The 18,614-nt window shown below is 28.7% G+C and overlaps 1 protein-coding gene across 4 annotated transcripts in view; it reads right to left on the reverse strand.

The window, feature by feature from the left end:
- Positions 1–18,614, reverse strand: part of Pex1 (peroxin 1) — a 103,326-nt gene that overhangs the window by 3,290 nt on the left and 81,422 nt on the right. For 3 of the 4 annotated variants that reach the window (XM_035081108.1, XM_035081109.1, XM_035081107.1), the window contains one exon: positions 1,756–1,862. In XM_035081108.1, the coding sequence (XP_034936999.1) occupies positions 1,756–1,862 (107 nt within the window). Of the gene's footprint in view, positions 1–1,755; positions 1,863–18,614 lie in introns of those variants that run through there. The other variant, XR_004690182.1, reaches the window with a different exon arrangement.

Genomic DNA, 18,614 nt, shown 5'->3' on the forward strand with positions numbered 1-18,614 from the left:
ATATATCTATATATGTAGGCTGCGGAAACCAAACGTGAAAACAGTTTTTCAGTAGTAAAATATTTAATTTTTTCAATTTCTACGATTCTAATCTCTTAATTCTTTTAAAATCTATCATATGAAAAACATCTGTTCAATGGACAAAGTATTATACAGATAAATAAAAAAAGAAGCAACGAAATGGGTGAAGGTGGGAATTTATAATTCGGAGCGATATAAACGATAAAAACAAATTTTCCAACGGAATATCCGTTTTAATTAACGAGTGATGTTCTCATTTACGATTTAAATTATGAACACTCCTCCTCTAGCTTCACCTACTCCATTGCTTCTTTTTTTATTCATCTGTATAATACTTTTTTCATTGTACAGGTGTATTTCGTATAATAAATTTGATCAATTACCATCGCAACAAGTCATGCTCCAATGAAATTCAAGTAAAAATAATGTCGTGATTTTTAGAATTTATAAAAGAACTATGTTAAAAAATGGTTCTTTCCCCCCCCCCATGTACCCCTGTTTGACTTACTAGTCTCTTTGATAAAATTGATTTTAGGCCGTAAGAGGGACGGCGGAGGTGTGTCAACAGCGGTAGTACACCTGTTTGACTTACTAGTCTCTTTGATAATATCGAAAAGTTATTAATAAAAATGTGTAGATTGTAGAGAACAAAATTATTTATAACAAAGAAAGACAATGATGCGTACATTTTTTTTGCCTTTGAATGGTTTTCTCGGAATCCTTGTGTTATGTAACGTAATAAAAACCTTGGTTCAAAATGGGAGGTTAGATTTGCCAATTTAATTGCACCTTTATTGGACTGAAATATTTTCATAAGAATGCGATAAATTATCAGTAAAATGTTATTATTTATTAAAATAATCTACTGCGAAAATAATTTCGTCAAATAAAAGAATTTTCTATTTAATTGATCAGAGGAACTTAGAGTAGTCCTAAAATAATATATTTTATTCGATTCAATGATATTGTTATAAAAAGAATTTTGTCATTTGTTTTGATATGACAAATATGAAAACAAATACCATTTTATTCATTTCATTACATAAAGTAATTTAAAAAAAATATTCGAAATTTTAAAAAATTTTAGTGCGACGTACTGGAATTTCGATGTAAATAATCAAATGATATTTTTTGTGTATAAAAAAAAATTTTATTTTAGTGTTGCGTATTTTTCCGTTTTCTTTTGAGCTGAATCCGAAAAATCGTGGCAAACATGCCGTATTAATTTTTTAGTATTTTTCGATTTGACATCTTATGTTCATTAAAATTACTCATTTTGTATTAACAACAATAAAAAGTGTTTGTTATGATTTTATGTTTAGTCAAAAGCACATTCGCAGAAGTGGCATTTTTTTCTCAAGTATGTTAAGTATTAAAAAATATAAAAAAAATTTTGTTTTAATAATTTTAATAATATTTTAATAATGATAAAGAATAATATACGCAAGCGTAATATCAAGTGGGCAAACCATAGTCCAGTCCAGTTGGACCTAAAATGGCAATTTTTCAACCTCAGTCAAACTTAACTGAAATATTTTTTAGCATGCTAATTTTGACTAGGAATAGTTTTAAGGGGGTTGCGAACCCAGCGTTAGGGTAAAAAAGGGGTAAGATTGCTCGAAAAGCCGTTTTTTTACATTTTACGCGAAAACTGCAATAGATGCAAAAAAATATTTTATACAAAAGTTGTAGACTTTAGTATTCGAATAAATTTTCATTAAAAGTTTTACTTACATTTTATTGAATCGAGCGACTTCTGTTGGTGTTAAAGAAGGCTGAGTAGATTCTAACGCATTCAAAAAATGCCTTTGAGTGATAATAATTCCAAATGGTTCACCAAACTGTGAATGAAAATTAATGACTTATGATAAATTCGACTTACTGTATTTTAAATAGCGAATTTTGCAGTACTTAATCGAAAACATTATTTACTGTATTGATTTTTTCCGAGTTAAGATAATTATGATGGTATTTAATCTGACATTATTATAACTTATTAGATAAGGAATAAGACCCTCGACAATCATCCAAGCGTATATTATAGGATGAGGCAGTTGATTCTGAAAGTAGTTGCTTGGCATGCGCTAATGAAGTTCCTAACGTATTCCCCAGTTATATCGCATGCCTACTTATCTGAACACTAAGTAGCAATAAGATAACTATATTCGTCTTTAAATACTGATTAAATTTTTATTTCTGAACGTTTTTTAACACGTCAGTAAATTTTATCATTTTTTGAATATTTTTCAGTTGTAATTGTTTAAGCATTTTTCTAAATCCTGAATAGATTGTAGACTAGAAAATTTGAAATCCCTAACGTCTATTATCACGAATAATGTAGATTACTAAATTTTACAGAATCCTGATTATTTAAAATCACGAATAACTTACTTTATTGAATGTCATGTTTCCATGAATTATGTCTTGTTAAGGGTATTCGTTGTTCGGAAAAATAGTTTTTCGAAAGGATGTGATTCTTACAACTGTTGGTAATAAAGTAAGTTAAAAAACAGATATTTTAATTATAAATTATTCTCAAACTATTGGTATTGAATATGAATAAGTTGATTTTCTTATCGCACAGTCAAGTCGTTTTTTCGAAGATATTCTTTCAATTTTCTTTCATATTGTTATATTCTTCAATAGCATTTACTTGTTGAACGTGATTAAGAAAAGCATGTACCTTTATTCCTTTTCCGTATTGAGATTCTGAGCTTTGTACTTTTCCAGCTCCGTCATAAGCTTGCACGCTATCAGCTGGATCAAGCAGAAATGAAACCTGTTGTTCTTCATACATTTTTTTACAGTTATCACAAGTACGAAGCAATGATCTCCATCCTTCGGACCAGAAACAAGAACCAGTACATTGTTCAGAAGGTTTCGCAAGTTTCAGTATTTAGTACATTATGTCTTATACCATCAAGCTAGATACAGATGACCAAATTGATGACCACTCCGTTATAAGTGACCGAACTTTAAATTACGGTCCAACTCATCTAGCTAGATGCAGATGACCAAATTTGTGACCAAAAAATTCCTGACGGTAAATTGGCATTTCAAAACCGGCGATCATTTGAAATAGTCAGTCATATGACGGTCGTATGACCGTTCTGTGACCATAATCATAGATGATGGTCATCCTGCATCTCTACACATCATGTGCACGCTTCGCGCTCTTTTATTCATGTCAGTATAGTCCAGTAACGGTGCAATTTTATTAGCGAATTCAACCTCCCTTTTTGAACTGAAGTTATTTTTATCTAAAATTGCACGAGGATTCTGAAAAAACCATTTGCAGGCAAAAATAATGTACGCGTCATTAAGTTTCTTTGTTATAAACAATTTTTGCCTGCTCGAGCCCTCACATTTTCATTAATAACTTTGCAGTTATGCAGAAATCGACAATACTTAATAGGACATTTTTTGTTCTTTACCGTCTAACGAAGATATCTGTCACCTCACTTTACTTTTTTTCCGTCTATTTTTAGAGATATTCGATTCCAAAAAATGAAAAAGATCGTGATAACTATTTTACAGTTATCATGCCAATTTTTCGGCATTACAGAATTCTTTCCAATCGATCTCAAAACGATTTCTTAGTATAAGATTAAGGCTGGGCTGAAGTCAGAGAGGCGACTGATTCCCCCTATCCAAATACATGGGATCGGGATATTTCTAATTTCTTCGCCAATTTACTATTATTTCTATAAAATTAGGTACCAAATTACAGAGGAATTAATGCCGGACTGGTGTAAACAACAATTTTTTGTATATAGTGAATATTTTTATTAAAAAAATTAGAAAGAATAATGAAAAAATTATGAATTGACTTGCCGCGCTTAAATTCCAAGATGACGGCCATTTTTCAGATGAAAAATCACTAATTATTCTATTTTTATACGTTTTTCGCCCATAATTCGTGTTTGCGTCAGTCCTGGCCACCTGTCTGAATGTCAAAAAAATCAATTCATAGTATAAAATTGAATAATTTAGGAATAATTAGAAATATTGTATTCCAGATGATATTCTCCGGAAAATAAGTTTGAAAAAATTCTGATAGGTGACAGCATTATGCTTGCAGATGACCTCAGTCATCCATATTGAAAAAAATGCTCAATCTGTATCCAGAACTGATGGTGCCCTGCATTTTGGTGAGTAATTTGTGTATAAGTGTGTACGGGTAATATATGTATGTGATGTAAACATAGTGTATCACTTTACAATGCCTTATACTTTGATGACTGTTGCAGTTAGAATAAATGATAATGATGATACTCATTTAACATTAATTAATATAATACCTGCGAATAACTTCAAATACATATATTCATCCATTATTATCATTTTTATTAGGTATAAATGTTAATAAGGAAGCTCAATTCCAAGTCGGCGTATCCAAGCATGTAGTGTAAAAACAAATGCACATAAACTCAATATCGAGATTATGCTGGCCATGTGGTTAGAGCGTCAGAGTTCTATTTTGCCGGGCAGGGTTCGATCCCAGTCATAATCACTTTTTTTTCTACTTTATTCGTTAGATTAGCTGTAATTATAATATTGACATGCCATAATTAATCCATTATAACGATTTGATTTTTTTTCCTCTTTACTCATTGAATTTATTGACGCTAAGTCGGAAAATATTTGAACAGAGCCATAAACTTTTTTTTTGTATAAATACATTGATAATAGCCTGTGTTTAACAACTTATACATCTTTACATGTATTAACAATGTTATGTTATAAAAAAGTTAATCATATTATTATTAACATTGAAAAGTAGTTTAAACAATCTGTGGCCAGTTTCGGCACTTTCCCGGCAAGCTCTACCCCTACTCTCTGTGCCCAAGCCTGCAGCTTAGAATTTTTAAGCATATATAAGCATATATAAGCGTATTGGAACCATAATAGCTCAGTGGTTGCAGCATCGGTCTTTTATTTTGCTAGGCAGGGTTCGATTCCAGTCATGATAAAGTTTTTTTTTTCTTTTTTATTAAAAATTATAATATTAACATGCCAAAAGTAATTGTTTACAACGATTTGATTTTTTTTTCTCAATTATTTATGTAATTTATCGACGCCGAGTCGGAAAACATATGAACAGGGTTATAAACACTTTTTTTACTATAGCTATATAAACGTAGCTTTTTTTTAAGCAATTTAGAAATATTTAGAAGTAGTTGAAATAATCCACGGGGATTTCCGGCACTTCGCCGGCAAACTCTATCCCTACCCTTCGTACTCAAGCCTGCATTATACAATTTATAAACATAAACGTAATGTCAGAGATGATGTGTTAGCTCTGTGAGTAGAACACCAAGCTTTCATTTTACCGATTAGGGTTCGATCCCAGTCATAGCCAATTTTTTTTTCCTTTTTTTTTTATTAAAATTTTATATAAATACAATAATTGGTTGTTTATATAAGTTCAAAATCAATTCCTATTGTCTTTTAAAGACAACACTTTCGAAAAAAGAGAATTCATAGTAACTCGTTCCTCAGCCTTAGCTTATTTTCAGAAAAACAACTTGTTTTCCGTCATTAATTGGAAGAATAATTTAATAAAATATATGAATTAATTTATAAGTATATAAAGTCACTTAAGCAAAAAAAAGAAAAAAAAATTGCCTATGACTGGGATCGAACCCTGCCCAGCAAAATGAAAGATTGGTGCTCAAACCACTGAGCTATTATGGTTCCAATAATATTATAGATGCTTGAAAATTATAAGCTGCAGGCTTAGGCACAGAGTGTGGGAGTAAAGCTTGCCGGCGAAGTGTCGGAACTCGCCGCGGATTGTTTAAACTATTTTTTATTGTTAATAAGTTGTTAAAAAAGGCTATTATCAATGTATTTGTACAAAAAAAGGTTAATGGCCCTGTTCAAATATTGTCTCATTTGTCATCGATTAATTGAAAAATAATTTTACATAAAAATTGAAATTTAAAACTCATTTTTGGCATGATAGAATTGCAATTACATGCAATTTAAATAAAAAAAAAATTTTGCCGCAATTGGAATCGAACACCATTCGGTAAAATAAATGTCGAATCTTCTGACTACAGAGCCAGCATATTTTCATTTGCTCTCTGAAAAATAAGACGGAGATAGATAGATATATTCTGTGCTCTGTTTTGCTCGAAACAGATTATTCTGAAATTTGTAAATTTCTTGGTGCCCTAAGGCTCCCTTTTTGTAGGGCATCCCTGAAAATTATCATTTTTCGAACCATTTCATTGTTACCTACTCAATTTCAATTGATGTTAAGCTTCGGCCTTTTGCCGCACAACGCGAGGGCGTAAAGTCAACTCCGGGAAACTTTCTGACTTCAGCCCAGCCTTAACAAAATCTGAAAAAAATTTCGAGTGAAAGTGTTTAATTGACAATAATTAATGTAAGACATATAAAAAAAAGAAAAATAAACGATGAAATTTTTCAATATTATGCTAAAAAATTATTAGGGAGGTTAAATTTACTAATAAAATTGCAGCGCTACTAGCCTATGAGTAGAACTCCATCTCTTCATCCTACTGATGAAATTTTCCTACTGATGAAATTTTTGATGATCCAATATTAGAACCAAGGTTGCTTTCCTTCAAAACTAATTTTAAAAATGCTTTACTGAATGATCCAAAAGGGAGCGATATTTTAGTAGCTTATAAAACGTATGAAATTATTTTACGTTATCATATTAGCGACATTTTCATTAATAGTGAATTAAAATACAAAAACCCTGATCAAAGGTCCTGTAATAATTGTTATTACTTGAGATTCAATTTTTCCGTACTTTACGTGTATAATGATATATTTCAAAAAACATTATTTTTTGTAGTATACCGAGTTCAACTTATGACTCGTGGACAACAGATATTGTTATACTTTTCCCACAAGAGAGCTATTCTATGTGTTTCAGACGATACTGACCAAAACCTGGTACTTCATTAAAAATTGGTAGGACTTTATATGATAAATTTATTAATCAAAGAAACTTCTGGAGAAAAATTGGAATATTATCAAAAAAAGGTTTTGAAAAAGGTATGAATTAACTAAATGATACTTTTAATGCGTCAAAGAATTAATTTGTTTTTTTGCTTAATAAATTAGCCAAAGAAATGAAAACTGATATCAGCAATGAATCTAATATAATTTGGTTAAAATATAATAATGGTCCTTGGGATGAAGTTCTAAAAAAATGGAATGAGTCGCGAAATTTAAGATTGAAAAATCCTTCAGAAACCATTTGATGATTTTTATAACAATTATCAGTGTCTTCAATTAGTGAATGGTAATACCTTACCGGAGTCTGATTTTAATGCTAAATTTTATTGTTTATCGTTTCAAGGATAATTTTTCACAAAATTGGCCTAATGTTTCTAAAAGATTAATCAAAGTTGCTCAAAGATCAACAAATAATAGTATCCAAGAACTTCTTTGTCGAAATTCACAGTGGATAAATAATCTCATCAAAAACAGCCCCCTCCTTCTGGGTTGTACAAAAATGTGCGCTCGACATTGATGAAATTAGAAAAAGTCCTAAAATCATTAGACGTTAATTATTTCAATCTAAGAATCAACAATATTTTAAGTAAATTATTTTCTTCGGTTTTTTTTTTGAAAAGAAATTTAGTACGTTTAATGACACAATGAACATAACAACCAAAAACTTGGCGTGACTGTTAAGATTTTATAGAAGCATGAAATTTTGAAAATATTTAAGCTAATTAATAAATAACAGTTAATATCCTGGCTTTAAAGCTAGAAGCATAAACATTATTCTGCATTCACATTAAGGTGAGAATTTCATCAAAGACTAATTTTTTTTTCAATTTTGTTAAAAAATATAAATGTTAATTAACATAAGATTGTATGTATGTATATACTGCTTATATAATACAATCCGCACAAAACAGGCATCTAGGAATGCCTGTAAAAACTGGCGCCAAGTCCACATTCAAGTAAAATTAGTATAAATGGAAAAAAGGTAAGATCAAAAAAACATGTGAAATCAAGTAAAACGCCAAGTTAGCTGCGTCTTTTTTCATAATTTTTTCGAACTAGCAATGTACTATTGACTTATAAAATTTCAGTTAATTTTGAAGTACAAAAAAAAAAATCTTCAAAACCAAAAAACTATGGAACTTGGCCCAATTTTGTCTTTAAAGTCTGCCCAATTCAGTTTCAAATGTTCTTATGTACGAACTATAATATATGGAACTGTTGAAAGAATTTAAAAAATTGGGCCAAGTTCCATAGTTTTTTGGTTTTGAAGATTTTTTTTTTTGTACTTCAAAATTAACTGAAATTTTATAAGTCAATAGTACATTGCTAGTTCGAAAAAATTATGAAAAAAGACGCAGCTAACTTGGCGTTTTACTTGATTTCACATGTTTTTTTGATCTTACCTTTTTTCCATTTATACTAATTTTACTTGAATGTGGACTTGGCGCCAGTTTTTACAGGCATTCCTAGATGCCTGTTTTGTGCGGATTTCACTTCTTTTTGAAGTGAAAACTTCTTCAGGCGCGTTGGAGCAATTTTTAGTAGGGGACAAACTTGTAAGTTCACATCACCAAATCATCCGTGTTACTGACATAGTAACGTTGATATAATATCTATAGCTATGAAGTTGAAGCGTTCCTCTTGAATAACAGTAGAAGTATATATACATATATATATATATATATATATGTACGTGAATTGTGCATTTCTGTTGCAAAAAATTTTATGCTTTATACATTTATGTGACTTTACTACATTTATGTGACGTCACATAAATGTAAAACATAGGAATTGGGCATTTGTGTAACGTCACAGAAATGAACAAATTAAGACGTCAACTATTTTTTATGCTTTGTACATTTATGTGACAAGAATGAAATTTTTTTTTAGCAAGTTTCCAAGATTTGTTGGACGAAATAGGCAGGATAAAAAACAATTATTCTTTTTCCTTAACTATCGCAATCATTTATCGGTTATTCAACTATATCTGAAAGAATGAACGAGATTATGACTATCAGCAAATCGAAAACATTAGACAGGATAAATGACTTCTAAGACCAGACGACTATGGGATATGATCTTAGAGGTTATTATCGAAGTTGTTAATGTAGAATTCATAACTAACATAATGTTTAAAAGTTTTTACAAATTAGGCTTTTAGGCAACTTCACAAAAATCCCTATAAATGATTTAATATTGAATGAAATGGCTATAATATAATGACAAAGAAAATGATCGACTCCGTTAACATTCGTTGTTTATCCGAAAGATTCTATTTCTCGTTTTAATTTGAAGAAAAATTGAGACAAAACCGAAAAACATTATGGTAAGATTTAAATCAATAATCTGTCGCTCCATAGTCTGAACGATTTATCAGTTATCCAAAGATACTTCAGGATAAAATATTATTCTATCATAGGTTCATAATCCATCAATAAATTACGTATGCATCATTTGTACTTTACATATAAGAAGATATCTATTCAACAGATAAAAAAAGTTTGTAATCGTATAATAGCTCAGTATTCGTGTTGCTATTGTGTATTTTTTAAGTACATGGTATTAGAAAGTTTAAAAGAATTGTACATTTATGTGACATCAAAAAAAATCAGACTGTTGAATTTTTCTAAACAAAAACAGAAAAATATGATATAAGGCATAAGGAATCCCCAGTATCTACCACGATCCTCTATGGCGCATGAAATAGACTATGATCGACTTGTTACGTTCTCAAACAACATTCATAACACAGTTTACGTCCTAATTTATTTGATATATCAGGCAACGATGAATAATGGGATATTTTTTTTAATAAAAAAAACCATTTTCCGTGATATGATAGAAAAGGATTTGTGATGTCATTTTTTATTTCATAAAGTACATGATATATAGAAGTTTTGAGTATTGTACATTTATGTGACACCACAAAAAATCATTCCAACTATTGAACTTTATTTAAAAAAACTGTTCCACGCCTCTTAGAAAAAAGTAACATCTTTTGTAGTGATCTGCTTATTGATATCGAATCACTTCTCATCTTGATTAGTAAAAAAAAAATAAGACGAAAACAGCACGATGGGATTCGAACGTACGGTCTTTCGCATCGCGGTCTGATTTGCTTAACACTAGTCTACCAGTTCTATGATATTAAAAGTTATCTCTCATGTGCATTTATCATTTATCAATCACATACATATGCATTATTTCTGCTGTTTTCAGTATAAAAAGATTAGAAAATATATTTTCAATAGAAAATAACATACGCAATCATATGATATTGGAGTATTTGTGTTGTGATTGTTTATTTCATAAAGTACATAATATATAGAAGTTCTGGAGAATTGTACCTTATGTGACACCTCGACGAATCACCCCAACTATTGAATCTTGGAAAAAAAATTTTTTACGTTTTATATGGAACCGCAATATTATATCACATATAGTAAATTTCTGCTCTTCGAACGGATTCAATACAGTTCAATGTTATATAAAAACATAAAGAATTACGAATATCTATAGAGATTTCCTATTTTGCATCAAATAAACTATAATCGAATTGTAACATTTTTGACCAACATTGATCATACATTTTTTATCCCAATTTTTTTCTCTGCATAAATAATAAAATTCTTGCTTTATACAGTAATTCAACATAGTTAAATGTTATATAAAAGCATCCGAAATATCAATCATCTACAGAAATTTTCTATGTTGCCTTAAATAAACTATAATTGTTTTGTAACATTTTGGATCAACATTAATCATACAATTTACGTCCTAATTTTTTTGTATAATAAAAAAATTATGAAATTTTTTTCTCATAGAAAGAAACCATTCGCAACAATATGATGGCATAGTATCATTGTGGTCGTCGTTTATTTTATAAAGTAAATGATGTACAAAAGTTTTGATGAATTGTACATTTTTGTAACACCATAAAAAAAATTCGAACTGTAGTTTTTATAAGGAAAAAAAATTATGTTACATCTCTTAAAGAAAAACATTATTTTTTTGATAAATTTTTCTATCAAGATCAAATTATTTTTGCGATAATTAGTGAAAACAAAAAAAAACGGTAGAAAACATCACGGTAAGATTTGAACGTATGATCTCTAGCAGCGTAGTCTGACTCACTTACCCCTAGTCTACCAGTACTTTGAGAACAAATATTATTCTTTATGTATATTGAAAATTCATTAAACAATTACAGGTACACTATATCTGCTGTATTTAACATAAATTATGACATACCATCTCAAGAAAAAAGAAACTATTTGCAACAATATGATAGCATAGTATCATTGTGGTCGTCGTTTATTTCATATAGTAAATGATGTACAAAAGTTTTGATGAATTGTACATTTTTGTAACACCATAAAAAAAATTCAGACTGTTGATTTTTATAAGGAAAAAAAATTATGTTACATCTCATAAAGAAGAACATTATTTTTTCATAAATTTTTGTATTAAGATCAAATTTTTTTTTGCGTTAATTAGTGAAGACAAAAAAAAAAACAACGGTAGAAAACATCACGGTGAGATTTGAACGTATGATCTCTAGCAGCGTAGTCTGACTCACTTACCCCTAGTCTACCAGTACTTTGAGAACAAATATTATTCTTTATGTATATTGAAAATTTATTAAACAATTACAAATACACTATATGTGCTGTATTTTACATAAATTATGACATACCATCTCAAGAAAAAAGAAACTATTTGCAACAATATGATAGCATAGTATCATTGTGGTCGTCGTTTATTTCATAAAGTAAATGATGTACAAAAGTTTTGATGAATTGTACATTTTTGTAACACCATAAAAAAAATTCAGACTGTTGATTTTTATAAGGAAAAAAAATTATATTACATCTCTTAAAGAAGAACATTATTTTTTTCATCAATTTGTGTATCAAGATCAAATGATTTTTCGCGTTAATTAGTGAAAACAAAAAAAAAGGTAGAAAACATCACGGTGAGATTTGAACGTATGATCTCTAGCAGCGTAGTCTGACTCACTTACCCTTAGTCTACCAGTACTTTGAGAACAAATATTATTCTTTATGTATATTGAAAATTCATTAAACAATTACAGATACACTATATCTGCTGTATTTAACATAAATTATGACATATCATCTCAAGAGAAAAGAAACTATTTGCAACAATATGATAGCATAGTATCATTGTGGTCGTCGTTTATTTTATAAAGTAAATGATGTACAAAAGTTTTGATGAATTGTACATTTTTGTAACACCATTAAAAAAAATTCAGACTGTTGATTTTTATAAGGAAAAAAAATTATGTTACATCTCTTAAAGAAGAACATTATTTTTTTCATCAATTTGTGTATCAAGATCAAATGATTTTTCGCGTTAATTAGTGAAAACAAAAAAAAACAACGGTAGAAAACATCACGGTGAGATTTGAACGTATGATCTCTAGCAGCGTAGTCTGACTCACTTACCCCTAGTCTACCAGTACTTTGAGAACAAATATTATTCTATATGTATATTGAAAATTCATTAAACAATTACAGATACACTATATCTGCTGTATTTAACATAAATTATGATATATCATCTCAAGAGAAAAGAAACTATTTGCAACAATATGATAGCAAAGTATCATTGTGGTCGTCGTTTATTTCATATAGTAAATGATGTACAAAAGTTTTGATGAATTGTACATTTTTGTAACACCATAAAAAAAAATTCAGACTGTTGATTTTTATAAGGAAAAAAAATTATATTACATCTCTTAAAGAAGAACATTATTTTTTTCATCAATTTGTGTATCAAGATCAAATGATTTTTCGCGTTAATTAGTGAAAACAGGTAGAAAACATCACGGTGAGATTTGAACGTATGATCTCTAGCAGCGTAGTCTGACTCACTTACCCTTAGTCTACCAGTACTTTGAGAACAAATATTATTCTTTATGTATATTGAAAATTCATTAAACAATTACAGATACACTATATCTGCTGTATTTAACATAAATTATGATATATCATCTCAAGAGAAAAGAAACTATTTGCAACAATATGATAGCATAGTATCATTGTGGTCGTCGTTTATTTCATATAGTAAATGATGTACAAAAGTTTTGATGAATTGTACATTTTTGTAACACCATAAAAAAAATTCAGACTGTTGATTTTTATAAGGAAAAAAATTATATTACATCTCTTAAAGAAGAACATTATTTTTTTCATCAATTTGTGTATTAAGATCAGATTATTTTTCGCGTTAATTAGTGAAGACAAAAAAAAAACAATGGTAGAAAACATCACGGTGAGATTTGAACGTATGATCTCTAGCAGCGTAGTCTGACTCACTTACCCCTAGTCTACCAGTACTTTGAGAACAAATATTATTCTATATGTATATTGAAAATTCATTAAACAATTACAGATACACTATATCTGCTGTATTTAACATAAATTATGATATATCATCTCAAGAGAAAAGAAACTATTTGCAACAATATGATAGCAAAGTATCATTGTGGTCGTCGTTTATTTTATAAAGTAAATGATGTACAAAAGTTTTGATGAATTGTACATTTTTGTAACACCATTAAAAAAAATTCAGACTGTTGATTTTTATAAGGAAAAAAATTATATTACATCTCTTAAAGAAGAACATTATTTTTTTCATCAATTTGTGTATCAAGATCAAATGATTTTTCGCGTTAATTAGTGAAAACAGGTAGAAAACATCACGGTGAGATTTGAACGTATGATCTCTAGCAGCGTAGTCTGACTCACTTACCCTTAGTCTACCAGTACTTTGAGAACAAATATTATTCTTTATGTATATTGAAAATTCATTAAACAATTACAGATACACTATATCTGCTGTATTTAACATAAATTATGATATATCATCTCAAGAGAAAAGAAACTATTTGCAACAATATGATAGCATAGTATCATTGTGGTCGTCGTTTATTTTATAAAGTAAATGATGTACAAAAGTTTTGATGAATTGTACATTTTTGTAACACCATTAAAAAAAATTCAGACTGTTGATTTTTATAAGGAAAAAAAATTATGTTACATCTCTTAAAGAAGAACATTATTTTTTTCATCAATTTGTGTATCAAGATCAAATGATTTTTCGCGTTAATTAGTGAAAACAAAAAAAAACAACGGTAGAAAACATCACGGTGAGATTTGAACGTATGATCTCTAGCAGCGTAGTCTGACTCACTTACCCCTAGTCTACCAGTACTTTGAGAACAAATATTATTCTATATGTATATTGAAAATTCATTAAACAATTACAGATACACTATATCTGCTGTATTTAACATAAATTATGATATATCATCTCAAGAGAAAAGAAACTATTTGCAACAATATGATAGCAAAGTATCATTGTGGTCGTCGTTTATTTCATATAGTAAATGATGTACAAAAGTTTTGATGAATTGTACATTTTTGTAACACCATAAAAAAAATTCAGACTGTTGATTTTTATAAGGAAAAAAAATTATATTACATCTCTTAAAGAAGAACATTATTTTTTTCATCAATTTGTGTATCAAGATCAAATGATTTTTCGCGTTAATTAGTGAAAACAGGTAGAAAACATCACGGTGAGATTTGAACGTATGATCTCTAGCAGCGTAGTCTGACTCACTTACCCTTAGTCTACCAGTACTTTGAGAACAAATATTATTCTTTATGTATATTGAAAATTCATTAAACAATTACAGATACACTATATCTGCTGTATTTAACATAAATTATGATATATCATCTCAAGAGAAAAGAAACTATTTGCAACAATATGATAGCATAGTATCATTGTGGTCGTCGTTTATTTCATATAGTAAATGATGTACAAAAGTTTTGATGAATTGTACATTTTTGTAACACCATAAAAAAAATTCAGACTGTTGATTTTTATAAGGAAAAAAAATTATATTACATCTCTTAAAGAAGAACATTATTTTTTTCATCAATTTGTGTATTAAGATCAGATTATTTTTCGCGTTAATTAGTGAAGACAAAAAAAAAACAATGGTAGAAAACATCACGGTGAGATTTGAACGTATGATCTCTAGCAGCGTAGTCTGACTCACTTACCCCTAGTCTACCAGTACTTTGAGAACAAATATTATTCTATATGTATATTGAAAATTCATTAAACAATTACAGATACACTATATCTGCTGTATTTAACATAAATTATGATATATCATCTCAAGAGAAAAGAAACTATTTGCAACAATATGATAGCATAGTATCATTGTGGTCGTCGTTTATTTTATAAAGTAAATGATGTACAAAAGTTTTGATGAATTGTACATTTTTGTAACACCATAAAAAAAATTCAGACTGTTGATTTTTATAAGGAAAAAAAATTATATTACATCTCTTAAAGAAGAACATTATTTTTTTCATCAATTTGTGTATCAAGATCAAATGATTTTTCGCGTTAATTAGTGAAGACAAAAAAAAACAATGGTAGAAAACATCACGGTGAGATTTGAACGTATGATCTCTAGCAGCGTAGTCTGACTCACTTACCCTTAGTCTACCAGTACTTTGAGAACAAATATTATTCTTTATGTATATTGAAAATTCATTAAACAATTACAGATACACTATATCTGCTGTATTTAACATAAATTATGATATATCATCTCAAGAGAAAAGAAACTATTTGCAACAATATGATAGCATAGTATCATTGTGGTCGTCGTTTATTTTATAAAGTAAATGATGTACAAAAGTTTTGATGAATTGTACATTTTTGTAACACCATAAAAAAAATTCAGACTGTTGATTTTCATAAGGAAAAAAAATTATATTACATCTCTTAAAGAAGAACATTATTTTTTCATAAATTTTTGTATTAAGATCAAATTATTTTTGCGATAATTAGTGAAAACAAAAAAAAACGGTAGAAAACATCACGGTAAGATTTGAACGTATGATCTCTAGCAGCGTAGTCTGACTCACTTACCCCTAGTCTACCAGTACTTTGAGAACAAATATTATTCTTTATGTATATTGAAAATTCATTAAACAATTACAGGTACACTATATCTGCTGTATTTAACATAAATTATGACATACCATCTCAAGAAAAAAGAAACTATTTGCAACAATATGATAGCATAGTATCATTGTGGTCGTCGTTTATTTTATAAAGTAAATGATGTACAAAAGTTTTGATGAATTGTACATTTTTGTAACACCATAAAAAAAATTCAGACTGTTGATTTTTATAAGGAAAAAAAATAATATTACATCTCTTAAAGAAGAACATTATTTTTTCATAAATTTTTGTATTAAGATCAAATTATTTTTGCGATAATTAGTGAAAACAAAAAAAAACGGTAGAAAACATCACGGTAAGATTTGAACGTATGATCTCTAGCAGCGTAGTCTGACTCACTTACCCCTAGTCTACCAGTACTTTGAGAACAAATATTATTCTATATGTATATTGAAAATTCATTAAACAATTACAGATACACTATATCTGCTGTATTTAACATAAATTATGACATATCATCTCGAGAGAAAAGAAACTATTTGCAACAATATGATAGCATAGTATCATTGTGGTCGTCGTTTATTTTATGAAGTAAATGATGTACAAAAGTTTTGATGAATTGTACATTTTTGTAACACCATAAAAAAAATTCAGACTGTTGATTTTCATAAGGAAAAAAAATTATATTACATCTCTTAAAGAAGAACATTATTTTTTTCATCAATTTGTGTATCAAGATCAAATTATTTTTCGCGTTAATTAGTGAAAACACGGTAGAAAACATCACGGTAAGATTTGAACGTATGATCTCTAGCAGCGTAGTCTGACTCACTTACCCTTAGTCTACCAGTACATTGAGAACAAATATTATTCTTTATGTATATTGAAAATTCATTAAACAATTACAGATACACTATATCTGCTGTATTTAACATAAATTATGACATATCATCTCGAGAGAAAAGAAACTATTTGCAACAATATGATAGCATAGTATCATTGTGGTCGTCGTTTATTTTATAAAGTAAATGATGTACAAAAGTTTTGATGAATTGTACATTTTTGTAACACCATAAAAAAAATTCAGACTGTTGATTTTTATAAGGAAAAAAAATTATATTACATCTCTTAAAGAAGAACATTATTTTTTTCATCAATTTGTGTATCAAGATCAAATTATTTTTCGCGTTAATTAGTGAAGACAAAAAAAAAACAATGGTAGAAAACATCACGGTAAGATTGGAACGTATGATCTCTAGCAGCGTAGTCTGACTCACTTACCCCTAGTCTACCAGTACTTTGAGAACAAATATTCAGGGATTGATTTTTATGAAAAAAAAAAAATTGTTCTCCGTCTCTTAAAAAGAACAGCATCTTGTTCAGCGATCTATGTATCTATAAAAAAGTAGTGCGTATCATAATTATGAAAGTTGAGTGGTGATTGTGGGATTCAATCGTAAATACTTTTTCGTTGTAGCCTGACTTTTTTGCTACTAGTCTATAAATATCATAAGACAAATAGTTTTTTTGGTACAAATTCATTTTGGTATAATATTTCAAAGGAAAAAAAAAATGCAAAAAAATCGGTTATATGACAACTTTAACGAAAGTTGGTCACAGCACATCTATTATCAGTATAATGAAAAAACATTTTTTTTTTCATATATATTCTCTTGGTATTATCATACTCAAAACGATATGAAGCCATTTTTTCCTATTTTTTAGAATTATATATAAAATTGGCACGAATTATTCATTTATGTGACTTATATATATAAGTCACACAAATGTACAAATGGTAAAAAAACGCAAATATCCTGCAAACTATTAGGAGTATCTCTATATCCTCTGGAGGACCTTGTAAGAAGATCAAGACACACCTTATAAGCTATCAAAAACATGGTGTCACATAAATGTCCAGATAACGTACATATATATATATATATATATATATATATATATATATATATACATGCAAGCGGACGTTTGGTAACATTTTGTGCGACCAAAGTGGAAGTTTGGTGACGAATTGGAATTTTGGTGACTGTCACCAAACTTCCCTACAACGATTATGGAAGTTTGGTGACAGTCATCAAACTTCCAAAATAATTTTGAAATCTATAAAAAAAAGAAAAGTAACAGAAAAATACGATAAATGTCGGATATACGGTTAAGAACCATATAATATAATGAGTTCTGTTCTTCAAGAATCTAAAAGGAGCAGAATAACTGAGGAAATATCAAAATTTGTTACAAAAAATAGATTTATCACAATTAGTTTTTTAATTTTTTACCTAATAACGGATATTGAAGATTAAAACGTGAACGTTATATATAATAACATCCATGTATACATTTACCATAGTATACTTGTAACAAAGTTATGTACCATTAATGTTCCATTTATGTAGCATAAGTTATGTATTACAAATAAGCATATACATAAACATATAAGCAACATCACTAAGTTATGTAACAAAATATTATATCCAATGCAAAATAATTAATGTATCGCAGTGTCTATATAACATATGTAACGTAAGTTACATTACACTGATGTTATTTCATTTTATTGA

The sequence above is a fragment of the Chelonus insularis genome, unplaced genomic scaffold (genome assembly GCF_013357705.1).
Source record: "Chelonus insularis isolate UGA/USDA-ARS -01 unplaced genomic scaffold, ASM1335770v1 contig_31_pilon, whole genome shotgun sequence".
Classification (NCBI taxonomy): Eukaryota; Metazoa; Arthropoda; class Insecta; order Hymenoptera; family Braconidae; genus Chelonus; species Chelonus insularis.